The sequence below is a fragment of the Moschus berezovskii genome, chromosome 11, assembly GCF_049115385.1.
Source record: "Moschus berezovskii isolate FMDL1 chromosome 11, NW_MosBer_1.0, whole genome shotgun sequence".
In the NCBI taxonomy this organism is placed as follows: domain Eukaryota; kingdom Metazoa; phylum Chordata; class Mammalia; order Artiodactyla; family Moschidae; genus Moschus; species Moschus berezovskii.
Window position 1 is genome coordinate 40,288,681 of NC_142470.1, and position 27,979 is coordinate 40,316,659.

The window sequence follows — 27,979 nt, forward strand, 5'->3', positions numbered from 1 at the left end:
CTAATGAAAAGGTCAGCATCTTCCTGAAACATTGATAGAAATTTCCCTATTTTTAGGTGCTCTGCCTTGCCTGCCTCTGTCCTCCTGACCTAATGCCACTTGGATCATCTACTTAACTATTTATCTGTCTTTCACTAGGTCAGTTTCATTCTCTAGTTGACTATTCACCAAACAAACAAAATACCATTTGCTCCTATAGAATACAAAACACCATTTGATCCTATCGAATACAAAGGGCCTGGTTAGGGAGAAAGCCTAGTGTAGAATATAGTGACCACTCACCTGCTTCAGTAAACATCCCTGCTTGATAATGACTCCTCTGAATTCTTCTTTCAAAATCACATCATCATCACTGGAATTCTCTTCACAGAAGAACCCACTGTCTGGCTGTTGGGGAACCAAAGAATCAGTTTATTTTTCCAGTCTTAGGTGCTAATTATACCACCTTCATCTCCCCCTTCCCTCTAGTCACTTCTTCTCCCTGTGATTCACATCCCAACCTGAACGTTAAAGGTTATCCTTGGTTAGCTTGTTTCCCCTCCCCACTTTTCTTGTTTCTAGATGCTAATTTCTTCTTTTTTTTCTTTTAGTTTTGTTTTGTTTGGGCTGCACCATGCAGCATGTGGGATCTTAGTTTCCCAACAAGGGATCAAACCAGAACCCCCTGCAGTGGAAGCACAGCGTCTTGACCACTGGACCACCAGGGAAGTCCCATCTAGATGTTAATTTCTTGTTGCTAGATGCTCCCTTTGTCTCCATGCAAGTATGATCCTGTCAATATACTTTCATTTTCCTGGGTTCCCCAAGCTGTATTGAAAGTCGAGCTCAGCACATCTCTCCTTTCAAAGCCTTCCTTTTCTGGGGACCTCATGGCCACATCACTGAAAGCGAGCTGGCTGGTTTATAAGACATTGTGCATACAACATAACCTCCATATGCCCCCTGCCACTCGGCTCCCCCACTTTAAGAAACCAAGAGCCCAGGTCCAGCCACATCCTCTGAGTTCAGGCAGGAACTGGGCCTTGCTCAGCTAAACGAGACCAACGAATCACACAAGCCACTGTGCTCGGTATTTTTAGACCTACATTTTTTTTTTAGAGTCCTACATTTAAATAGCTATAAACAACCAGGTTGAAATTCTGAAAAGAAAAAACAATTCTGACAGAGGAACTTCCCCAAAGTGAAATGAAACTCTTTGGTACATTCACTTCATTTTTATAAGCAGCTTCCTTACTTTTGTGCTCTGACCCCAAATAGAAACAAAATTGCCAGAATTCCCCTAGAAATCCACTGTGCCAGATGTCTCGTGTGACCCAAGATTAATTCCATGTTGTACCATCAGTGCTTCCCAGTCTGTGGGAAGCATGCCACTGGAGGTACCATGATGACAGGGGGAAGGAATAAGGATGAATATACTTTGTATTGAGTCACATATTTCAATGTATATTTGGACTCCTGGGGGCCATAATTTTGCTGGTTATTTTTCCTTCCACTACTGGATCTGCTTTGACTAAATGGGTGCCTGGCATGTGCTCAGTCCCTAAGTCACATCCAACTCTTCGTGACCCCATGGACCGTAGTTCGCCAGGCTCCTCTGTCCTTGGGATTTCCCAGGCAAGAATACTGGAGTGGGTTGCCATTTCCTTCTCCAGGGGATCTTCTTGACCCACGGATTGAAAACTCATCTCCTGCGTTGGCAGGCAGATTCTTAACCACTGAGCCACCAGGGAAGCCCCATCTGGCATGTACTAGGGCCTAATAAGCTTTTACAAAAGAAATTCTTGCTTAAAATAGAAATAAATATAGCAAATTTTTAAACAAAAATAAAGAAAATTATTCAAGTAAACAGTATTCTCCTTTAGACTAACTCACTGGATGTGACAGGCATTATGGAGAGGGACAGCTGTCAAGTCAAGGACATAGACCAAAGCTGTAGGGATAGGTGCTTTCTTTCACATCAGCAGATATGAACTGAAATCAATCTAGAACCCACCCAGGTCAACCCCCATGCCCGGAGTAGATGGGTAGCTCCCTCACTCACAAAGTAATAGAAGGCATCAGGGTTGTCCAGGAAAGGGTTTTCAGCAGTTCCATCCGCTGCGTTCTTGGAGAGGTCTCCAGCGGGCTGCAGGTAGCCTTCATTGAGCAAGGAGGAGGCGATCATGAGGCCCTCCTGGCGGTTCCGAACAGACTTATTGGAAACCAGCCAGTCAATGACACAGTTACCTGGATGGGACCATGAGAAAGAAGGTTAACCCTCTTTTTCAAAGAACAAGACACTGACAGTTGCCCCTAGAGAGCTGCAGAGCACCCGGGTGTCTTACTTGCTTCATTTCCCCTGTTACTCCAAGAAGGAAAAATGAAATTAGTGAGATAGATATCTGGAAACAAAAGGAACCATGTAAACAGTTTAAAAAAATATCTACATGCTCCTTAAGGAGTAATGCATGCGTGCGTTTTACTAACCCACTCATTTCTTCCATTAATGACCCAGAACTTCTGCTGAGAGCTAAGTTCAGTAATGGCTACTGGGGAGGCTCCCCCGGGGAGTCTAAAAGGAAGATCTGGGTAATGAGTAAGTGTTGTAACAAGTACCTTGCTGTGGGGTCAGCACAATGGAGCTGCTGGGTCAAATCTGCAGGAAGGTGTGGAGGAGTGGGTGAGGCAATGGGTACTGTTTCACAGAGGAAGTGACAATGTTTGTCAACCATTTGCTTAGGCAGGGGCCAGAGGATCCAGCAGGAGCTGAGGGAGCAGCAGTGTGAACAGACCCAAACAGGCATGAGGGATCCCTGCTGGGGGGTGGTGGGAAAGGGGCTGGTGGAAAGAGAACAAAAGAAGACAAGAGAGAGAGGAAGACACGGGGTGGGTGGGGAGAGCTTTGATGGGACATTAAGAATTTGGCAATGAGGAGCTGTTGCAAGTTTTTAAGCAGAAAACAACATGTGCTAGTATGTGTATGTCCTAATTTGGAATTTGATGTCATCCCTTACATCAAATGTCACACCTTTGCAGGGTCTAGCGGGGACCTTGAGAAGTCATTCAGTCAGCCTTCTGAATTAAGAGAGGACTGTGAGGAGAATAAAAAGAAATTGACCCACCAACTGGATTATTAGGCTACAATGAAGCTCTGTATTAAAAATATTTTGTACAACCAACAAGGACCTATTGTATAGCATAATAACATATAAGGGAAAAGAATCTGAAAAAGAATATATATATGTGTGTGTGTATGTATAACTGAATCACTGCGCTATACACCTAAAACTAACACAGTATTGTAAATCAACCATACTTCAATAAAAGTAAATAAATAAATTTCTTTCAAACATTTATATATATTTTATATATAAATGTATGCTATTAAATATACATTATTACAAAATACTGAGTATAGTTCCCTGTGCTCTGCAATATATACTGTACAAATATAGCCAACTAAACAGCCAACTTAACAGGCCCCAGGTCATCAAAGCCTCTTTGAAACAAGAGTGAAAGCAGTTAGTTGATAGGAGCACCTTTCATGAATTTCATATACAAAAGGCTTTGCCCAGTTTTCTTTCTCTGGAAGGAAAAACTAATTAATACAGAATTTCTGCTTTTAATCCTTGCAGTGACCCTGTAAAAGAGGTAGAGAGGTAAGTACAGACCTCTTTTAAGAATGACTCAATGGACATGAATTTGAGCAAACTCTGGGAGATAGTGAAGGACAGGGGAGCCTGGCATGTTACAGTCCATGGGGCCACAGAGAATCAGACACAACTTAGTGACTGAACAACAACAAAACACTATGCAGCGTCAGTTCAGTTCAGTTCAGTTCAGCCACTCAGTCGTGTCCAACTCTTTGCGAACCCATTAATCGCAGCACGCCAGGCCTCCCTGTCCATCACCAGCTCCCGGAGTTTACCCAAATTCATGTCCAGGCAACCTCAGACATCCCTAATTTGTCAGTTAAATCTAACATTAGGTGTCTTGATTCTTACTTATCATCTTGCTCAACTCTGTGTCTATTTCAACATCCTGCCATTTTCTGGCAAAAAATGACCCTTTGATTGATATAGCTAGAACTTCTAAGATTTTACCTTGAACCACAAAGTATGGGCCTACCTTTCTTTCTCTTTCCATGCTGGGGAAGTCCAATGATCATGTCCATCAGTCTGTGTTCCATGACACCAAACCCCCCCAGCCCGCTCCACATCCCCCCGACACACACTCAAGGCTAAGCGAGACTTCCATGTTGCCTGCCCCAGAAGCCCCACATCAGACCCACAAGGCCTTTTACCTGTGAAGCAGTGATTGAAAATCTTCTTGTCCTTCTCTAGGTTCAGTTCTTTTATTCCTTTTTCAGTGTCTTTCATGGACAAATACAAGGCACTGCACAGATGAAAACACACGGATGAGCAGGAGTGGTTCAGTCTAGCCCGTCCTCTCTGGGACTCGCCAGCTTGGAGGGGCTGGTCCTGAGCACCAGCTTCCCCCTCCCCAGGTGAAACCTGAGCCTAATCTCTCCACTGGATCATAAGTAGGTCATTAGAAGGCAGAGCTCATACTTGCTAGAACTCTGCGACCTGCACAGCATTCAGCAAAATGTACTGGGAAGGTATTTAATAGCTCTTACATTCACTAAATTCTATTGATTTAATTTTTACTATCTGAAATGGAGAGTTGTCCCCAGTTAGATGTCAAAGATTAAAGGTTCTCAGGCCTCAATATTCATGTCCCAGTTCTTTGTACCCTTTAAGAGACCATCTGGTGTAGACATTTGACTCCATGAAAGGGAATGTGTTTTGGTGGGGTGTAGCGGGGAGCGACAAGTTGTTAAACTGTTTTTTTTTTAATGTGGACCATTTTTAAAGTTTTTATTGAATTTGTTACAATATTGCTTCTTTTTCTAATGTTTCATTTTTTTGGCTGCAAGGCGTGTGGTATCTTAGCTCCACAACCAGGGATCAAACTCGCACCCCTGGCATTGGAAGGTGAAGTCTTAACCACTGGACCAATCAGGGAAGTCCCAAGAAAGTGAATGTTTTGACTAAACTTATCCTTTATCGTAAAATTTGTAAGAGATAAAACAAAACAGTGAGATGTTCTCATTTTTGTCCTTGAATAATAAAGACAGGCTTATCAGAAAAATTGCAAGCAACAATTCTGTGTGTCTTGTGGCTCCAAGTAGCACAATCATTCCCGTTTAGCTCTGACAGTTGTGGCCAGAAATGCAGTCACTGGACCACCCACCCAGCAGCTACAGCTGGACTAGGCAACTCCTCTTGGGTCTTTACCAGAAAGCTTTCTTGGTGAGAGAAAGTGCTCATTCTCTCTAAGCTCAATGTGCAAACTTCATCAAACTCCTATGACCTGCCAAATCCTGCATTAGGTGTGCATGGGGCTTTTTCCATTCTCCTCCTAGGGACTCCCTGCATTTGGTAAACAGAATCCTGGATGGATGCCGTAAATAGTCAATATGAAATTCTTCCTGGCAGAGCTCCTGTTACAGGGTATGTGCCACATAAAAGCAAAAACCAGTAAAAAATAAAGATATTCCTAAAGAAAGGGATTTAAGTGATATCAATCTTTAGGCAACAACTATCACCTGTCAACATCAGAGGTCACTAAGCTAGGTCGGGGCACAAATGGTTTCTGCCTAGGAGAGATAGTCACTCCTGCTGAATATGTGAACTTGAACTTGAAAAACCTTACCTGCTTGGACACATAGCTCCTATCTTTTCCTACCTGTGTATAGATCCCGAAGCTTTCTTTTAAGAGTAATTTACTATAGCTACTTTATAAAGGCAATGATGTATTATCTCTTTATCTCCTCCCTTCTTTTTCTCTATCTCGCCTTCTCCATGTCCCTCCCTCTGCAAAGATTATGCAGACATGAGGGAATTCCCATACCTCCTCTCCTCAGCTGTTAGGCTTTGGAGAAGCCATGATCACTCCTTCAGAGCCAGGTAAACATCTTAGTACATCAAGTGCAAGTACTAAGGACTGGTAAGGGTGTGTACAGCCTTCAAAGTTGCAGGCCTTGGAGTAGGGTCTGCTGTGAGTTTGCCTCAAGGAGTAGGGTGGAAGGAAGGAAGAGTGAAGGAAAGTAAACATAGAAAGTCACCCTAAGTCAATCGTTTCCGGCAGTCGAATGGACCTCCTGGTGGATTTTCTTGCAAACTTCTGACCTCCTTCAATGCATTTAGTGGCCTTCTTGATGTCCCGAACCCAGGCATCTCTCTCCTCCAAGAAGGCTGCCTGGAAGAAGTGGTCCTGCTGTTTGGTCGTAGTGATCTTAAACACAAACTGAAATCAAAACATATTCCATTAGGAATGACTCTTTTCAAGGGGGTGAGGGCTTTTATGAAGCACAGGAGTTGAGCCAACCCTGTTCTGGAAATGCTTAGCCAAGAAAGACCCAAATGCCCAGGGTGCAGGATGAGTGGTGGGGAGAGGGACTGGCCCAGGGAGCTCCATTCACATTAGTAGGCTGTGCAAAGGTCAGCGCCTGACAAGGTGTTCATCACAGTTAATGACATCAACTCACCATCCTTTTTCCAAAGTCCTGACAAGGGCTAGTCAGAGTACTTCCTTTCAAGGGAATCATTCCTTTGGGGCTGTTGTCACTCTTCTTCTTATAGAATTCAATTCCGTCTTCTAACAATACAACCCACATGGGTTTCCAAGAGTTGAACATGCTCCCCTGTGATGCCAACAGAAAGACCCAGGTAAGGATGTTTTCTAAAGCTCTTCTGTAGATGCCACGGGGCTCAGTAAATAGCCTAACTTTGGCCAGTGTGGATGCAGGCGACCCACATTTGTGTGACCAGAGGAGAAAGGGAATGCCATTCTTCTGGAACTTCTTTAAATGTATACACATCTACCATTAGCCCATAAGCCTCCCCTGGGCCATTACCAAGGGAATACGGTATGGATCTCAACTCTCCTTCTTGTGCATTTCAGACTGACTTTCTGCAGTGTATTTTCTGCTCCTAACCCTGCCCATTGTTTTCAGTTCAACTTAAGGATGGCAAAAGAATCTACCTCAAGTTCCAACTCAGACTGCATAGTAGCTGGTTTTTGAAGCTGGACTCACTGAAAAAGTGTCACCATCAGTAGCATGTGTCATTAATGGCAACATGGAAGCTCCCCTCACTTCCATCCTTTGGTCTAATCAGATTTTATCTGGGTATGAATGTCAAGAAGAGACTCAGAGCACAGCCTTGTGTATAGGCATGGCTAGCAGGGATGAAAATCACTTTCAGAATGGCCTCTGATGCCAGCATGATGCTACCATGTCAATTCTTAGTTTAAAAGTTTTCAGTTTGGGTTGATGCCAACTGTGCCTTTAGTAACGGATAACCACTCTGACTAGCAAGTCTCTCTTTCTTGTCTGTATTTTATAAGGACTTTGGAAAAAGAAGAGAATAGGGTTCTTCGCCTCTCATCTTTGAGCTCCTGATTGTCACCCTGTCATGACTACCACAAAAATGTAATTATCAACCAGTTCCCAGAAGATCCTTCTGCTTATCTTAAAATACCAAGAGCCTCTATATAAAAGTCCAGTTGCCCAAAAGGAAGACTATGCAATGAAGATAAATACTTGTGGAACTATCATTTTGCTGGTTTAAGTGTTTCCTTTGTTTAGTTACTGAAAAAAAGAGTTTCTAATTAAAACACACTATCTCTTTTCTGTACAGACAGAATAACTATTCATGCTAACACTGAATTATTTCCCTTTTTTAAAAAAGTGGGCAAGGTCAGACACTATGCCAACACATGAAATAATTTCAATCAAATGTCTTTCTGTTTCACATCTACTGGAGAGAAACTCAGAATATAAAACACTCCTGCAAATCAATAAGAAAAAATACAAATTATCTATTTTTTAATGGGCAAAAAACTGGAAGAGGCATTTCATTAGAGATGATATCCAAAAAAACTCTGAAAATATGTTCAATATCACAATCCATCAGGGAAACTCAGATTAAAACCACAATGAAATACCTCTGCACACACACTAGAGCAGCTAAAATTCTGAAAGATTGAGAAAAGCAAGACTTCACAAAGATGGTAACTGGAACTCCCATACATGGCTGGCAGGAGAGCAATATGGTACATTCAATTAGGAAAACTGTGGAGAATGTTCTAATTCTTAGAATATATATGTTGTTACACTTAGGCACGAGGGAGCAAGATGTCTGAAACTTATTGTCAAATATCTCAGCAAAAAAATATGTGTATATATTTATATAGGAATATGGAGTGACAAGGCAAATGTAGCCATGCATTTAACAATTAATAAATCTAGGGAAAGAGTATATACCTAATTGCACTATTTTTTCCAGTTCTCTGTGAGTTTGAAATTTTTCTTTTTTTTTTCTATTTATTTAATTTATTTTTTTTTAATTTTACAATATTATATTGGTTGGTTTTGCCATACATTGACATGAATTCGCCCCAGGTGTACATGAGTTCCCCCTCCTGAACCCCCCTCTCACCTCCCTCCTCCCTTTATCCTCCCTCTGGGTCATCCCCGCACACCAGCCCCGAGTATCCTGTAACATGCATTGACCCTGAACTGCTGATTCGTTTCACATATGACAACATACATGTTTCAATGTCATTCTCAAATAATTGGGGAAAAGTAATAAATAAATTAACAATACGACACTATCACATGTTAAAATTTGGGATGTGCTTTTAGGGACATAAACAGACAAGTCTAAAAAAATCAAGTATCTGAAACTAGTAAAAGATCTACTCACAGAGCTAGGAGTAGAAGTTGGACCAGATGATTGCTGAAATGTCTTTCAAGGCTCAAATTTTAGATTCTACTTCATACCTATCAAAGATTTATAAATGCCAGAGTCACTTAGGGCTTTTGACTTTGGAACTGGCATAAAATGAAAAGTCAGCCAACACTGCATTCCTTCTGTAGACAGTTTAAATAAAACTACTATGCAGCCAACTGTTCAAAATGAGCTTGTATGCTCCTAACTCAAATGTAGCCTCAGGGTCTGTCTGCTCACTCAGAGAAGGGTGCCATTTGGGATTCAGGGCCATTGTGTTCATTGAGGAGGCTGATATTGGTAAAAACAAGAGAAATCTGGAAAGCTTATAAAGTGGGGACTTTCTTCCTGGCTTGATAGTGGTTAGTTAGGTTAGGATGATGGAATTCTGGGTCATCACCCTCTTCATTTGCCAACTTCTCCCTGGAATAACCTGACAGCACCTCCCCTCCATGATCCCTGCATTTACCCTTCTCTGTCCTTAACTCTCTTGGGGCTCACACAGGAGCAAACACTGAAGTGTGATCACAGTGTCCATGCTAGAAAGACATTTAGTATCATCTATTAAAGGAGATCAATCCTAGATGTTCATTGGAGGAACTGATGCTAAAGCTGAAACTGCAATACTTTGGCCACTTCATGCGACAAGCTGACTCACTGGAAAAGACTCTGTTGCTGGGAAAGTTTGGGGGCGGGAGGAGAAGGGACGACGGAAATGAGATGGCTGGATGGCATCACCGACTCTGTGGACATGAGTTTGAGTGTACTCCGGGAGTTGGTGATGGACAGGGAGGCCTGGCGTGCTGTGATTCATGGGGTCGCAGAGAGTCGGACACGACTGAGCAACTGAACTGAACTGAACTGACCATCACCCTCAGAGGACACCACCCTTATGGCAGAAAGTGAAGAGGCACTAAAAAGCCTCTTGATGAAAGTGAAAGAGGAGAGTGAAAAAGTTGGCTTGAAGCTCAACATTCAAAAAACTAAGATCATGGCATCTGGTCCCATCACTTCATGGCAAATAGATGGGGAAACAGTGGAAACAGTGTCAGACTTCATTTTTTGGGGCTCCAAAATCACTGCGGATGCTGATTGCAGCCAGGAAATTAAAAGACGCTTATTCCTTGGAAGGAAAGTTATGACCAACCTAAATAGTACATTAAAAATCAGAGACATTACTTTGCCAACAAAGGTCCATGTAGTCAAGGCTATGGTTTTTCCAGTGGTCATGTATGGATGTGAGAGTTGGACTGTGAAGAAAGCTGATTGCCGAAGAATTGATGCTTTTGAACTGTGGTCCTGGAGAAGACTCTTGAGAGTCCCTTGGACTGCAAGGAGATCCAACCAGTCCATTCTAAAGGAGATCAGTCCTGGGTGTTCATTGGAAGGACTGATGCTAAAGCTGAAACTCCAATACTTTGGCCACCTCATGCAACGAGTTGACTCACTGGAAAAGAATCTGATGCTGGGAGGGACTGGGGGCAGGAGGAGACAGGGACGATAGAGAATGAGATGGCTGGATGGCATCACTAACTCGATGGACATGAGTTTGAGTGAACTCCGGGAGTTGGTGATGGACAGGGAGGCCTGGCGTGCTGTGATTCATGGGGTCGCAAAGAGTCGGACACGACTGAGCGACTGAACTGACTGACTGACTGACCATCACCCTCATCACACAAGGAAGAAAGTTGAAGCTAGTTTAAGTAACTGGGCCTAGTACCCTCAACCAGTTAAAGTGAGACCAAAATTAGAATCCAGGTCTCCTGATACCCAACTTTATGTTCTTTCCACTTCCTCTTAGATGCCATCTTCATTCTGGTTCTCACATAAACTTCAGTCATATTGGAATCTAAATCAATTTTTAGGCCACTTAGCCAGCTACGTATATAACTTCATGTGTGTGTGTGTGTGTGTGTGTGTGTGTGTGTGTAAAATCATGTGTGTGTGCATGCTTAGTTACTCAGTCATGTCTGACTGTGATTCCATTAATCATAAAACATATCTAAACCATAAATCACATCATAGCATGATAATATATAAAACATACGTTTTATGATACTGTACATGTATAAGGTTCATACATATAAATAAATATATATGTGGCACATGTCTGCTTTCTTCCATTATAGGCCAAAATCTATACAATTAGGTGTCAGAATCAGCAGGTTTTAGGTGCTGAATCAAACTTAAAGTTTCCAAGTGAGTCACTGTACATCATCATGGAAGTGGCTAATTTCGTGCATAAAAGTCTGACACTGCATGACACCAAAAGAAGAAAACTTAAAGGTCAAGATACTTGACCATATAAAAGAATTGAATTTTTGTACAGTAATAAATGAACAAACAGCAACAATAACAACAAAAAACGCTGAACAACTGAAAAACAAATTAAAAGGTGTGGATATTTATAACAAATTATCATATAATTAAAGATTAATATCCTTGATATATTTTTAACCTTTTAGAATCAATAAGAAATACACAGACCCTACCAATTTTTTTTAGATTGTCAAATGATATAAGCAGGCAATTTTCAAGAGAAGAAACATCTGGGTCCAATAAATGAAAAAATGCACTGCTTCAACAGCATTCAAACAAATGCAAATTAAATAAAATATAATCTTGTTCTTTAATATGTTTTTTAAAAAACTTATATATGAAGATTTGGGGAAATTGGTATGTGGAGGACAAAAAGAAGCTCTGTGAGTCAGCACTTTGATGTGGGATGTCAAAATGACTGAAGTCAATTGTGGGCTATATAAATAGAAGCATAGGAAAGTAAGAAAGGTTCGAACTTTAAATGGAACTTAACCAGTAGTGACCATGGGGATAGGTGGCCCAAACTCAAATCCCAGCTCTGCCTCATGCTAGGAATGTGACCTTGAGGAATGTTTAAACCTCATTTGCTACATCTGGCAAATGGGAATAATGCTACTACATATTTCTTAGGATGACTGGGAGATTAAAATAATCCATGTAAATTGCTAAGGGCAATATCCAGAACATAATAAGCCCCCAATAAAACCTACCTCAGTTCAGTTCAGTTCAGTTCAGTCGCTCAGTCGTGTCCGACTCTTTGCAACCCCTTTGCACGCCAGGCCTCCCTGTCCATCACCAACTCCCGGAGTTCACTCAAACTCATGTCCATTGAGTTGGTGATGCCATCCAGCCATCTCATTCTCTGTCGTCCCCGTCTCCTCCCACCCCCAATCCTTCCTAGCATCAGACTCTTTTCCAGCAAGTCAACTCGTCGCATGAGGTGGCCAAAGTATTGGAGTTTCAGCTTTGGCATCAGTCCTTCCAACGAACACCCAGGACTGATCTCCTTTAGAATGGACTGGTTGGATCTCCTTGCAGTCCAAGGGACTCTCAAGAGTCTTCTCCAACACCACAGTTCAAAAGCATCAATTCTTTGGTGATCAGCCTTCTTCACAGTCCAACTCTCATATCCATACATGACCACTGGAAAAACCATAGCCTTGACTAGACGGACTTTTATTGGCAAAGTAATGTCTCTGCTTTTTACTATATTATCTAGGTTGGTCATAACTTTCCTTCCAAGGAGTAAGCGTCTTTTAATTTCCTGGCTGCAATCAACATCTGCAGTGATTTTGGAGCCCAAAAAAATAAAGTCTGATACTGTTTCCACTGTTTCCCCATCTATTTGCCATGAAGTGATGGGACCAGATGCCAACCTACCTACTCTCTGTAATTCTGTTTATAGATATACCTCAGGGCTTTCCTGATGGCTCAGTGGGTAAAGAATTCACCTGCAGTGCAGTAGACACCAGAGACACTAGTTCGAACCCTAGGTTGGGAAGATCCCCTAGAGAAGGAAATAGTATTCTTGCTTAGGAAATCCTATGGACAGAGGGGCCTGGAGAGCTACAGTCCATGGGGTCACAAAAGAGTCGGACACGACTGATTGACTAACCATATAGATATAACTGGAGAATGAAACTGAGCTCAGGAAACCTCAAAGTTGCAGATCAAGTGAAGCCTGTTCTATGCTTCAATGAATTTTTTTAAAGAGAGAGAAAATGGCATCTCTCTTGGGGAATTATTGGAACTCACAAGTTTGGGCTCAAAAGGGGACAGACAGAGTAGATGAGGGTTGTCTTCAGAGGTGTGAAACACTGAATTGTTTTGAAGCCCCAGCAGGTGAAAGTTTCAGGAAAAGAAAACAACAATTTGTTGCATAACTTACGGGAGAAAGTCAAATTAGTGAGTTCCCTGGCACAAGAGGTCTTCTAGCATGTTTATGAACAGATTAGTAAAAGAAATGCAGGCCACAGATGAGAAGTTCAATTAAATACTTATCAAAATACTTCACATTCCTTTCAATCCTCAGATTCTACACATCTGTTCCAAAAACCTGTTGTCCCTATTGTGCCTTTAATCTTCTAATTCCTTATCCTCATCTGAACCCTTGGGCCTCATCTGCAAGGAAAAAAAAAACCACAAAACCCTCAAAAACATACTTAGCATGAATGTCTAAAAATGACTCCATTTTTTAAGTTACTATAATATGAACCCCTGACATTTTGGTTTCTCTACAGTTTAGTTCAGTTCAGTCACTTAGTCATGTCCTATTCTTTGTGACCCCATGGACTGCAGCATACCAGCCTTCCCTGTCCATCACCAACTCCTGGAACCTACTCAAACTCATGTCCATTGAGTTGGTGATGCCATCCAACCATCTCATCCTCTGTTGTCCCCTTCTGCCTTCAATCTTTCCCAGCATCAGGCTCTTTTCAAATGAGTCAGTTCTTCACATCAGCTGACCAAAGTATTGGAGCTTCAGCCATCAGTCCTTCCAGTGAATACTCAGGATTGATTTCCTTTAGGATGGACTGGTTGGATTTCCTTGATGTCCAAGGAATTCCCAAGAGTCTTCTCCAACACCACAGTTCGAAAGCATCAATTCTTCGGCACTCAGTTTTCTTTATAGTCCAACTCTCACATCCGTACATAACTACTGCAAAAACCATAGCTTTGACTAGACTGACCTTTGTTGGCAAAGCAATGTCTCTGCTTTTTAACATGCTGTCTAGGTTGGTCATAGTTTTTCTTCCAAGAAGCAAGTGTCTTTTAATTTCATGGCTGCAGGCACCATCTGCAGTGATTTTGGAGCTCAAAAAAATAAAGTCTCTCATTGTTTCCATTGTTTCCCCATCAATTTGCCATGAAGTCATGGGCCAGGATGCCATGATCTTAGTTTTCTGAATATTTAATGTTAAGCCAGTTTTTTCACTCTCCTCTTTCACTTTCATCAAGAGGCTCTTTAGTTCTTCTTTGCTTTCTGCCCCAGTTCTTAGTCCCAAATATTTTTCTCTGGATGTTGGTGGATGTTGGCAATCTGATCTCTGGTTCCTCTGCCTTTTCTACATCCAGCTTGAACTTCTGGAAGTTCATGGTTCACGTACTGTTGAAGCCTAACTTGGAGAATTTTGAGCATTACTTTGCTAGCGTGTGAGATGAGTGCAATTGTGCGGTAGTTTGAGCATTCTTTGGCATTGCCTTTCTTAAGGATTGGAATGAAAACTGACCTTTTCCAGTCCTGTGGCCACTGCTGAGTTTTCCAAATTTGCTGACATATTGAGTGCAATACTTTCACAGCATCATCTTTTAGGATTTGAAATAGCTCAACTGAAATTCCATCACCTCCACTTGCTTTGTTCATAGTGATGCTTCCTAGGGCCCACTTGACTTCGCATTCCAGGGTGTCTGGCTCTAGGTGAGTGATCACACCAACATAATTATCTGGGTCATGAAGATCTTTTTTATATAGTTCTTCTGTGTATTCTTGCCACCTCTTAATAACTTCTGCTTCTGTTAGGTTCATACAATTTCTGTCCTTAATTGTGCCCATCTTTGCATGAAATGTTCCCTTGGTATCTCTAATTTTCTTGAAGAGATCTCTAGTCTTTCCCAGTCTATTGTTTTCCTCTATTTTTTGCATTGATCATTGAGGAAGGTTTTCTTATCTCTCCTTGCTATTCTTTGGAACTCTGTATTTAAATGGGTTTATCATTCCTTTTCTCCTTTGCCTTTCCCTTCTCTTCTATTCAATTTGAGCTGGTGGCTCAGAGGTTAAAGCATCTGCATGCAATACGGGAGACCTGGGTTCGATCCCTGGATAGGGAAGGAAATGGCAACCCACTCCAGTATTCTTGCCTGTAGAATCCCATGGACGGAGGAGCCTAGTACAGTCTGCTGCTGCTGCTGCTGCTGCTAAGTCACTTCAGTCGTGTCCGACTCTGTGTGACCCCATAGACGGAAGCCCACCAAGCTCCCCCGTCCCTGGGATTCTCCAGGCAAGAACACTGGAGTGGGTTGCCACGGGGTCACAAAAAGTCGGACACGACTGAGTGACTTCACTTTCACTTTCTCTTCTATTCACCGCTATTTGTAAGGCCTCCTCAGACAACCATTTTGCCTTTTGCATTTCTTTTTCTTGGGCGTGGTCTTGATCCCTGCCTCCTATACAATGTCACGAACCTCCGTCCATAGTTCTTTAGTCACTTTGTCTATCAGATCTAGTCCCTTAAATCTATTTGTTACTTCCAGTATATAATTGTAAGGGATTTGATTTAGGTCATACCTGCATGGTCTAGAGGTTTTCCCTACTTTCTTCACCTTAAGTCTGAATTTGGCAAGAAGGAGTTGATGATCTGAGCCACAGTCAGCTCCCGGTCTTGTTTTTGCTGACTGTATAGAACTTCTCCATCTTTGGCTACAAAGAATATAATCAATCTGATTTCGGTATTGACCATCTGGGGATGTCCATGTGTAGAGTCTTTTCTTGTGTTGTTGGAAGAGGGTGTTTGCTATGACCAGTGTATTCCCTTGGCAAAACTCTATTAGCCTTTGCCCTGCTAATTAGTTTTTCTACATATTGAGTAGATAAAGCAGCCTGCACATTTCAGACATTTGCCTTTGTATTGCAGTAAAAAAAAAAAAAAATGCTATCTTTACTCTCAAAATGCTCACAGTCTAACCAGGGAGAGAGTGACCTTGACCTGCAACTCCAGGTCAGTGTGATAATGCACAAACTGAGAGAGGCCTTCCTACACATGGGCAATTTCACAGAAAGAAGTCATGACTCATTGCTGAAGGTGGAGAAGCTTGATTTTGTGTGGAACCTCCTCCCAGACACCTCCCTTCACTTCTCCTTTTCCTCAAACTTCTCTTTTCCTATGCTGACATACAGCTAGAATTCAAAGGAAAACTATTTGATGGTCAAAACTACGCATTGAACTAAAGCAGAACTGTGAGTCAGTATCATCTATTCTCCCATGCTCGTGGGAAATGTTATTTTAAGTTTGGTGTTACAGTCAATGAAGTCCTTATTTCTGCTACATCATAGATTGCATCATTTAGTCATCCAGTCTGATCCCTGACATCACGGGTATAACATCCCCAGATCAGTGGTCATTTTGTTCCTGTTTGAATACTTTGAAGGCAAGGAAACCAATTTGTTCAGCAATATATTTTTTTATATAAATAAACTTTTCCAGGTTGGACAATTTCTCAATGAAAATATATTAAGTTAGCAATAGAGAGATGACACAAATGTTTCACAGCATGGTTTCTGGGGTCTTAGGGATTTAGGTTCAAATTTCAACTTTATCTCTTCCAGGTTACATGACCTTAGGCAAGTTACTTCACTTTTTCCAAACTTTAGTCTCCTTACTTGTAAAATGAAAATAATATAGTACCAATTTCACATTACTACAAAGATTAAAAGAGATAATACACTTAAAGCGCTGATAACTTACATATAGCTTGTAATAGATGCTCAAAAAATGGTAACCATATAGGCAGATAAGAAAACACAATTTTGTAGGCAATACTGTCAAGTCATTCTGGCCTAAGGTTCTCCTGGATACCACCCATCACAACAACAGCACCTTGGAAAAGAAAATCACTGTAGTCTGAACCCATGAGGGCCACATAAAACATGGTTAGGCATGGCTTTCTGTGACACTGGGATCACACTACTGGGTTCTAGTCCAGTTCTGCCACTTAATAGCTGTGTGACCTTAGGCAAGGCCCTTTACCTCTCTGTACCTTACTTTCTGGTGGTTCAGTGGTAATGAATCTGCCTATTTATGCAGAAGACATGGGTTCAATTCCTGGATCAGGAAGATTCCCCCGGAGAAGGAAATGGCTGCCCACTCCAGTATTCTTGCCTGGGAAATCTCATGAACAGAGGAGCGTGGCGGGCTACAGTCCATGAAAGTCAGATCTTACTTTCCTCTTCCATAAAGTAAAGGTAATAGTTGTACCCATTATATGTACATAAAGTGCATTAAATGGCTAGATCTAGTCCTGCTACAAGGTAAGGGCCACATATGCTGACTACTCTGACAATGATAATTCAATGGGTGCAGATCATAGGGGATTATTTCATGGCATCTGGAAGACAAGGTTTGGAAGAATTGCTGGGTGGAGACCACTGAGTCCTGCTCTCTGTTTTGCCCCAGGCTTTTCTCCTTCTGCTTCTGTCTTTTGCAGCCATTTTCTTTCCTAAAAAAGTCCCTTGTCCTCTCTCTCACCACTCCTATTCCTGTGCTTTCCCCAGCCTCACAGGCCACCTAAATTTCTAATATACTCTTTGGATCAGTCTTGCCATTCAACATGATGGCTGGAATGGTTGTCATAGAAATAACAGTTGGTTCCATAAATTGTGTAGAAATGAGGTTAGTTTGGGAGGTGACTTGGTGGAGTCTGTTATTGGTTGCACATAACCTGCTCCTCTCTCTTCTTTTAAGCTATGATTACAAACATATCCAAATCAATGGTATGCTTTCAAGGACCTCCAAAATATGTTCATGCTTATTGTCTGAAGTAACCCCCTAATCAGAGACAATGAGAGGTTGAGGTCACTGCACACACTCTTGCCCACAGTCCGATTTGTCCAGGCCCCACTCTGACTCTGCAAAGTTCACCTCACCTTCCTTTAGCTGGCTGGGGAAACCTGCCTTTCAGAAGGCTGCCTGGGATCAATGAGATGGTGGTAGGCTTTGCAGTTAGGCAAGCCTGGGTTTGAATCCCAGGTTGTCTTCTTATCAGTTGTTGGATATGGGCAAGTCACTTATTCTCTCTGGAAACTAATTTATAGAGTTAAAAATACAAGTATACAATATAAGAGCAATTTTAATTACAAGATGCTTAAATTGCTTTTAAAACAAACAGAAAACCTTTGCAGAAAATGTTTCCATTCACCTGCTCTTGTCAGGATACTAGCCTAAGCGAGCAGGAAAGAAATAGAAGCATTAATTATTACTTGTTCTCAAAGAGATTATTAGAGCCTACTGCAAAGTATCTACATACACCTCTGTGTATATATGTGAATCTTTTCCAAAGGATATTTCAAAATATGGCTAATGAGACAGAATACCAGCTGAAGGCTCATTTATTCTCTGGCACCTACTTGTAACTCTCACAACCACAGACACATGACAAACCCTAATTTAGGGTTTACTTTGAAATTTGCTCTGAAAATCCCAGTGTACTGGAGACAGGCTCAGTGCCAGGAGACAGGGAGTAAGTTTCTGATCCCCACACTGTCACAGCCATGTGACTCTGAGCAGTCACCAGCTTCTGGGTCTCAGCTTCAGTTCAGTTCAGTTCAGTTGCTCAGTCGTGTCCGACTCTCCGCGACCCCATGAATCACAGCACGCCAGGCCTCCCTGTCCATCACCAACTCCTGGAGTACACTCAAACTCATGTCCACAGAGTCGGTGATGCCATCCAGCCATCTCATTCTCTGTCGTCCCCTTCTCCTCCCGCCCCCAACCTTTCCCAGCATCAGAGTCTTTGCCAGTGAGTCAACTCTTCGCATGAGGGTCTCAGCTTACACTTATGGAAATGAGGGAATCAGGTCAGATGGTCTAAGGTCCCTTCTAGATTTAAATCAAAACAGAATCAGGCAGCAATGTGAGCAGTTTGACCCCCTCTTAGTAAAACACTTCAGGCTAAAATTCAGGTTAAAGCATGAATGGCCTAAACAAAGTCCCACTACGCACTTCATCAATTAAAAAACTGGGCCTCTAAAGGAATGTACTGAATTCGGTTCACTTCTAACACCCTGAGCTCACTTGGGTCAGTGTGAGTTACTTGCTCATAAAGGTGTTGTCCACAGGATGCCAAAAAGCCTATGTGAGAACTCACCCTCCTGGGAAGATTCACAGTGACGCGGCACACACCCACCCTCAGAAGATAAACCAGCAGTGCTAATGAAATTCAGTTTCCTGATGCCTAACCAGTGAAACTAAGCTTTTTTGAATAACTCCTGTCTCTATTTTCTAACCTTTAAAATGGTGTATCTACCTACCATCTTAACAACATGTTATACAAATTCACTAAGAACTGCAAATAAAGAGATTTCAGTCCAATAAAAAAAAGATAAATAAGCTACCATTACTGTATCACTATAACAGCTCATCTTTAATTATTCGCTTCTTCTTCTTTTCCAAAAAAATAAAAAGGAGGAGGAAGAATTTAACTAAGAAATGAGTAGTTTCTCCTAGTAACCTCTATAGCAGAAGAGTTTGAGTCTTCTGGCATAACACACATTTATGACTCTTGAAAAGGATGCTCTAAATCATGAAGGATTTCCAGACCCTGCATTCTGAAATTCTCAGTCCCACATAATCAAGCTATGCTGACCCTTGAGGTGGAACCTTCCACCTTTAAGAACCCAAAGGCAGTGGAATACATACTGGCTTCTCCCCACAACCTTCCACAACCTGCAGTACACTCCTATTGCAGCGGTAGAGAGTGCAAAGCTGGACCCCAATCCTCCCCCACCCTATGCCCAGGGTCACCATCACAGGTGACGCTTTACTTACCCTCTTCACAAGATAGCCCTCCCTGATCCGCTTTGGTTCCATGTTGGATGGACAGACAGCTGGGTGCCCTCACAGATGAGTCGTCTCAGAAGCTCACCCTCCTCTGAGAGCTGGGGCAGTTGTGGGCTGCTTTTCTAGAGTGAGGTCCCTTTCACAATTTCCCCTCTGTGGGCGATCTTGTGATCACATCCTCTTCTCCTCACTGGGGTGGAAGATCAGAATAAGGAACTGCAGCTTGAAACAACCCATTCTTTGCTAATGTTGGAGACTTGCCATAAGTACAGTTGGGTTGAATATTTACCTGAGGGTCAATTTTTATTACCAAAAAGGAAAGTGTTCTCCTAAAGGAAGAAAAATGGTGAAAGGAAGGCGAAAGTGAAAAAGAAAGCCCTACTCATGGAAATTGTCCTGGCTTAGGAATTATTCCTGAGAGCCTCAAAATGCTTAATAAAAATGCCAAGAAATTAAAAACTGTCTGGTGAACATAAAGGCAACTACTATTAAGTGAAGGTCTGTCCCAGGTATTCTCCTAGGTGTGTTTCAACCGACCTCATTTAATGTAGCTGTAACAAGAAATCCATAGGGGACAGTATACTGTTCCTTCTGTAAAACTCTCACGACATAAGGACACTTGTGCTCAGAGAAGAAGAGTTGTCTTAAGGATACACAGCAGGTAAGGGACAGAAGAGTAGGGAGGGTCCTTACCAGGGTGCTGGGTCTCCTACCTGGCACGAGATGCATGTGTCACACAGAACGTTAATCCCACAGTAAAAAGAAGCCAGTATTCAAACATGTCTGGGAAGCTGTACAAATTAAAGATACACACACACACACACACACATACCCGCAAGTACTACAGCAAAGAATCCTACTGTCATGGTGTTTAAAATGTGTTTTTCAAATTCATTTGACCACATAATTCTTTTTTGAGCAATTTCTATCAACATTCTTGTTATAAGTTGAATTGAAAAAAAAAACTTCAAAAACATATTTAACATGAATATCTAAAAATGACCCTCAACCGCAAAAAAAAAAAAAAAAAAAAAAGTCCTAACCCCCAGTACTTTAGAATGTGACCTTATTTGGCAATAGTGTTATTGAAGATGTAATTAGTTAGGATGAGGTCATACTGGAGTAGGTTGGCCCTTAATCCAGTATGACTGGTTTCCTTGAATAAGAAGAGTAAGGGAACTTCCCAGGTCACCCAATGATTAAGACTTCACACTCCAATGCAGTGGGTGCAGGTTTGATCTCTGGTCAGGAAGCTAAGATCCCACATGCCTTGTGGCCAAAAAACCAAAACATAAAACAGAATATTGTTACAAACTCAATAAAGACTCTTAAAATGGCCACATCAAAAAAAAAAAAAAAGAAAGTAAGAGGAGTGAGACACACAGAAAGAAAGCAGTTATGTGAGAGCAAAGGCATAGCTGGAGTGATATTTCTACATGCCAAAGAATGTCAAGGACTGTCAGCAAATACCAGAAGCTGGAAGAGGCAGGCAAATTTCTCTTCTACAGCAGTCATAGAGAACACAGCCCTGCCAGTTGATTTCAGACTTCTAACCTCCAGGATCGTGAAACGATCAATTTCTGATGTTTTATGTCTGCTGCGGCCAGCACAGCAGGTAGGGATCAAAAGTGGTTGATGCATAGTTTGGGAAAAAGAAACTAGAGACGGAATTAAAGTTTTAAAGATGGGACCAGGGGACTCAAGACCTCTTCAGTCAAGAGTCCTCTCAGAGCCACATCACTTTTACTGAGTGTCTTGGCAAGCAGAAAGTATCTGTTGTGCTACAATAAAGTCATCAGTCTCCTGTGTCCCTGGTCACATCTCCCATTTTATTGATTACTTTAAACCATCTTTATTATTTTCTTGTACATAGACCCGCATATGCCTTGGGAAAACATCTTAGGGTGTGCACAAGCAGTGTTCTGAACTTACGCTGACCTAATGTTTCAAGGTCCTCACTATGTTTTTCCTTAGCTTAGAAGGGCATGACAACCCCAACTGATCAACCCAATGTACTTTTATTTGGGCTATGCTGTACTGTTATATTTTGCTTTTATTATTTTCCCATGGTGATTTTCTCATGGCTTAGCTAGAACAACACGTGGCTTGACTATTAACCCCTGCATATACCCTTTTTTGTTTTTGTAGCAGAAGATATGTTGCTCTCTCAATTTCTTTCTTCATTAGTTCTCAGAGGGATTTTTGCATCTGAGGACTGAAGAGAAGATTATAGCTAAAACAACAAACAGCAAAACATAGCTAGTGTCTCAATAAGACCACCTCCAATGCCTTTGATCCACTCAAGAGGACTCAATGAGTTAAGGCTCTCTGCTATTCCTTGAAGTTTATCTATACCTATTGATAGTCTAAGAGAACCATGATGCATGCCAATGATTTTTGCTTGTAGCTTTTTAATATCTAGATGAAGGTTGTCAGCTGTATGGCCCTGCAAGTGCCACCTAACTTTTTCCCAGGAGTGTTCAGATTGGTTATACTCCTGTGGGGTTACACGGAAAGTAGTAATGTTCCAATCACACTTTAAATGTATTTATAATTTAAGACATTGGACTTCATCTTCTAAGAGTAGCATTGCATTTTTTAAATCCACCAACCTATTGTTAATCTCCTCATCTATATGAGTTTGGGCTCCTCAGTATATTCTGAGATTTTTGTATATGTCTGGAGACAGTCTTTTTTACCTTGATGAGGCTGTTCAGAACTCATGTGTATTCAATTTCTGGAGGGATGAAAAAGAGAGAAAATAAAAATGTTTTAATTTTACCCACAAGTGTAAATCACTAAATTGTTTTAAACCATCAGTGACCTGAGGAGAAAAGCTTTTTTATAACTGAAAACAAAGATTAAAAGCCAGTAATGTGTCAGACAAAAAGTCAAGAAAATTGTATTCATATTTAGCAGTCTGTTTAATTTCATGTAACCAGTTCCTTTGTTCTGTGGTCCTTGCCTGACAACAAAGGACATCAGTGAAAGTGATGGTCTCCAAGAAGCTCATGAAATTTTTGCCAGTGTCTGTATGACCTATCCAGCAAAGTGGGTGCCCTGATCACTGGAGACTGAAGAAAATGTATTTTAACCATTTTTTTTTTCCATTGTGAGATTATTAACCCCACAGCCAGTAAAGCTTTTATCCTATCAAACAAAAGTAAGGTTTGTCAGGGAGCCGGGAAAAGCCAAGCAGTCATCTTGGATTTCCCATAGCTCTGACTATTTGGTTTATAGCCATTGTTTATCCATTTTAAGTTTCCTGATGAGGGGTTAATTTCGTAGAAGCAGAATGAGCTTTGTCTATGTGTGTCATAGTCTCCATAGATCATTGTGAAATAACACTCATTCATTTTATCAAAGTAACACAAGATTTTAAAAGCAAATATGAATCACTTAAAGACAAAGAAGTTTACATAGTCTGTTATCAAAATCCATATTCAAAGAATACTTTGTTTTTTTTAATAGGAAAAGAAAATCAAATTCTAGATTGGTACCAGTTTAAATTCATTGTGAAACAATAGTTATTTATTTAGTCAAAGTAACAATAAAAGATTTCAGTTCAGTCGCTCAGTCGTGTCCGACTCTCCGCGACCCCATGAATCACAGCACGCCAGGCCTCCCTGTCCATCACCAACTCCCGGAGTTCACTCAAATTCATGTCCATCGAGTCGGTGATGCCATCCAGCCATCTCATTCTCCGTCGTCCCCTTCTCCTCCCACCCCCAACCTTTCCCAGCATCAGAGTCTTTTCCAGTGAGTCAATTCGTCACATGAGGTGGCCAGAGTATTGCAGTTTCGGCTTTAGCATCAGTCCCTCCAATGAACATCCAGGATTGATCTCCTTTAGAATGGACTGGTTGGATCTCCTTGCAGTCCAAGGGACTCTCAAGAGTCTTCTCAAAAGCATCGATTCTTCGGCGATCAGCTTTCTTCACAGTCCAACTCTCACATCCATACATGACCACTGGAAAAACCATAGCCTTGACTAGACGGACCTCGGTTGGCAAAGTAATGTCTCTGCTTTTTAATATACTATCAAGGTTGGTCATAACTTTCCTTCCAAGGAGTAAGCGTCTTTTAATTTCATGGCTGCAATCAGCATCTGCAGTGATTTTGGAACCCAAAAAAATAAAAGATTTCAAAAGCAGTTTAATGTCTTAAGAAACTTGTATCAGGCACAAAACTCTCTTCCACTTGCCACAAATCTTTTTTATACTTCTGCATTCATCACTCTATTTGCCCATTCAGAAAACAGACACCTGTAAGTTCAGATGTACTTCCTTTTTCCTTAATAGAATGTAATTCCATTCCTTATACCTTTTTATTAAAAACACAGCTTACCTTCCTTTAGCAACCATGAACTGTACCTTATATCATCATTCTGTAGATTGGTAAATATAAACCACTCAAAGCTATGTCATTTGCAAAAGTATCTTCACAAAGTCAATAAATAAACATTAATACCAGGTATCAATTCAATAGTGAATATTTCCCAGTTTACACACGTCTGAAATTCATTTTAGTTTAATTTTTTTTAATTTAGAATTGATTCATAAGCACTTATTTCTCTTTAGGCCAATTAAATAAAGCTCATTGACCAATCAACCTTTAGCAGTTTTGTCCAAGGACGAAGACACACACTGAGACATATAAATTTTGATAGCAATATAGACAGAGATCTCATAGTTTTCTGCTTGATATTTAAAATGTCTCTTTTTTCTGCTTGATATTAAAAATGTATCTTTGCCCCTTCTCTTTTTCTTGGTTTGAGTTCTACCAATTTGTTCATGGCTGGAGTCCCAGACAGAGTGGGCTGTGCATCCCAAGGACATGATAAGACTTAACTTTAGGTTTTTTCCTAGGCTTGTTTTTGTTTCTCAGGCAGAATTGGAGCTCCAAAAAAGTATTTTAACAAGTCAACATTTTTTTTTTAATCACATGTGCAAGAAGAACTGGTTTTTGCAATTTCAAAAAGACTTCATTTTAACCAGTTTTCTCTGGAGTCTAAAGAATATCATGGCCACTCAGTATCAAAAATGTCATCTCTCTTTTTGTAGTCATAGTTTCATAGTTAAAAATTACACCAGAGAATGTTCAAATTGGCTCTGATGACAGGAGTGGACAGACTGATAAGAAGTTGTCCCAGCAGAGATTGTCTCTCTGGACAGATTAGGTCTTCTCTTAAAGTAAAGAAAGCCTGTCCTTTAACCTCTATTTTCTCCTAGGCTCTTATGCAATATCACCTCACCTATTCTATAGCCTGATCTTCCATAAGCACTTGATCTTGAGTTTTCCCCCAATTTCCACTGCCTATCAATTGATCTAAAGAGATGGGGATTAGCAAGGAAATACAAATTTTAAATGATACAATGGACCATTTAGACCTAATTGATATCTAAAGGACATTTCACCCCAAAACAATGAATTTTACCTTTTTCTCAAGTGCACGTGGAACATTCTCCAGAATAGATCACATGCTGGGTCATAAATCCAGCCTTGGTAAATTCAAAAAAATTGAAATCATTTCAAGCATCTTTTCTGATCACACTAAGGTAAGATTAGATGTCAACTACAGGGAAAAAAATATTAAAAATGCAAACATATGGAGGCTAAGCAACACGCTTCTGAACAACCAACAAATCACAAAAAAAAAATTTTTAAGAAATCAAAATATGCATAGAAACAAATGAAAATGAAAACATGACAACCCAAAACCTATGGGATTCAGTAAAAGCAGTGGTAAGGCAAAGAGTCGGACACGACTGAGCAACTGAACTGAACTGAAACTGAAGGGGAAGGTTCCTAGCAACACAAGCTTACCTCAAGAAACAAAAGAAAAATTAAATAAATAACGTAACTTTACACCTAAAGCAACTAGAAAAAGAAGAAATGAAGAACCCCAGGGTTAGTAGAAAGAAAGAAATCATAAAAATTAGGGCAGAAATAAATGAAAAAGAAACAAAGGAGAGTAGCTGATCGCCTAAAAATTGATGCTTTTGAACTGTGGTGCTGGAGAAGACTCTTGAGAGTCCCTTGGACTGCAAGGAGATCCAACCAGTCCATTCTAAAGGAGATCAATCCTGGGTGTTCATTGGAAGGACTGATGTTAAAGCTGAAACTCCAATACTTTGACCACCTCATGCGATGAGTTGACTCACGGGAAAAGAGTCTGATGCTGGGAGGGATTAGGGGTGGGAGGAGATGGGGACGACAGAGAATGAGATGGCTGGATGGCATCACCGACTTGATGGACATGAGTTTGAGTCAACTCCGGGAGTTGGTGATGGACAGGGAGGCCTGGCGTGCTGTGATTCATGGGGTCGAAAAGAGTCGGACACGACTGAGCGACTGAACTGAACCGAACTGATAGCAAAAATCAACAAAACTAAAAGCTGGTTCTTTGAGAAGATAAATAAAACAGACAAACCATTAGCCAGACTCATCAAGGAAAAAGGGAGAAGAATCAAATCAACAAAATTAGAAATGAAAATGGAAAATCACAACAGACAACACAGAAATGCAAAGAATCATAAGAGACTACTATCAGCAACTATATGACAATAAAATGGACAACTTGGAAGAAATGGATGAATTCTTAGAAATGTATAATTTTCCAAAACTGAGCCAGGAAGAAATAGAAAATCTTAACAGACCCATCACAAGCACAAAAATAGAAATTGTAATAAAAAATCTTCCAACAAATAAAAGTCCAGGACCATATGGCTTCACAGCTGAATTCTACCAAAACTTTAAAGAAGAGCTAACACCTATCCTACTCAAACTCTTTCAGAAAATTGCAGAGGAAGGTAAACTGCCAAACTCATTCTATGAGGCCACCATCACCCTAATACCAAAACCAGACAAAGATGCCACAAAATAAGAAAACTACAGACCAATATCACTGATGAACATAGATGCAAAAATCCTCAACAAAATTTGAGCAAACAGAATTCAACAACATATTAAAAAGATTATACATCATGAACAAGTGGGCTTTAGCCCAGGGATGCAAGGATTCTTCAATATTTGCAAATCAATCAATGTGATACACCACATTAACAAATTGAAAGATAAAAACCATATGATCATCTCAATAGATGCAGAGAAAGCTTTTGACAAAATTCAACACCCATTTATGATAAAAACCCTCTAGAAAGCAGGCATAGAAGGAACATACCTCAACATAATAAAAGCCACATATGATAAACCCACAATAAACATTATCCTCAATGGTGAAAAACTGAAAGCATTTCCCCTAAAGTCAGGAACAAGACAAAGGTGCCCATTCTCACCACTACTATTCAATATAGTTTTGGAAGTTTCAGCCACAGCAATCAGAGAAGAAAAAGAAATAAAAGGAATCCAGATTGGAAAAGAAGTAAAATTCTCACTGTTTGCAGATGACATGATCCTCCACATAGAAAACCCTAAAGACACCACCAGAAAATTATTGGAGCTAATCAATGAATATAGTAAAGTTGCAGGATATAAAATTAACTCATAGAAATCCCTTGCATTCCTATACACTAACAATGAGAAAACTGAGAAATTAAGGAAATAATTCCATTGACCATTGCAATGAAAAGAATGAAATACTTAGGAACAAATCTACCTAAAGAAACAAAAGACCTATATATCAGTTCAGTTCAGTCGCTCAGTCGTGTCCGACTCTCCGCGACCCCATGAATCACAGCACGCCAGGCCTCCCTGTCCATCACCAACTCCCGGAGTACACTCAAACTCATGTCCACAGAGTCGGTGATGCCATCCAGCCATCTCATTCTCCGTCGTCCCCTTCTCCTCCCGCCCCCAACCTTTCCCAGCATCAGAGTCTTTTCCAGTGAGTCAACTCGTCGCATGAGGTGGCCAAAGTATTGCAGTTTCAGCTTTAGCATCAGTCCCTCCAATGAACATCCAGGATTGATCTCCTTTAGAATGGACTGGTTGGATCTCCTTGCAGTATAAGGGACTCTCAAGAGTCTTCTCCAACACCACAGTTCAAAAGCATCGATTCTTCGGCGATCAGCCTTCTTCACAGTCCAACTCTCACAACCATACATGACCACGGGAAAAACCATTGCCTTGACTAGACGGACCTTGGTTGGCAAAGTAATGTCTCTGCTTTTTAATATACTATCAAGGTTGGTCATAACTTTCCTTCCAAGGAGCAAGCGTCTTTTAATTTCATGGCTGCAATCAGCATCTGCAGTGATTTTGGAGCCCAAAAAAACAAAGTCTGACACTGTTTCCACTGTTTTTCCATCTATTTCCCATGAAGTGATGGGACCAGATGCCATGATCTTTGTTTTCTGAATGTTGAGCTTC

At 40.9% G+C, this 27,979-nt stretch overlaps 1 protein-coding gene across 1 annotated transcript in view; it reads right to left on the minus strand.

Annotated features, from left to right (window-relative positions):
- Nucleotides 1-19,792, minus strand: part of PLEK (pleckstrin) — a 28,690-nt gene extending 8,898 nt beyond the window's left edge. Inside the window, exons 1-6 of the mRNA XM_055400301.2 lie at nucleotides 19,637-19,792; nucleotides 6,533-6,688; nucleotides 6,110-6,291; nucleotides 4,283-4,374; nucleotides 2,042-2,226; nucleotides 283-387 (exon numbers count right to left, since the gene is read on the minus strand). Coding sequence (XP_055256276.1) covers nucleotides 283-387; nucleotides 2,042-2,226; nucleotides 4,283-4,374; nucleotides 6,110-6,291; nucleotides 6,533-6,688; nucleotides 19,637-19,678 — 762 coding nt within the window. The 5' untranslated portion in view covers nucleotides 19,679-19,792. The remainder of the gene's footprint in view (nucleotides 1-282; nucleotides 388-2,041; nucleotides 2,227-4,282; nucleotides 4,375-6,109; nucleotides 6,292-6,532; nucleotides 6,689-19,636) is intronic.
- Between the last annotated feature and the right edge of the window lie 8,187 nt (nucleotides 19,793-27,979).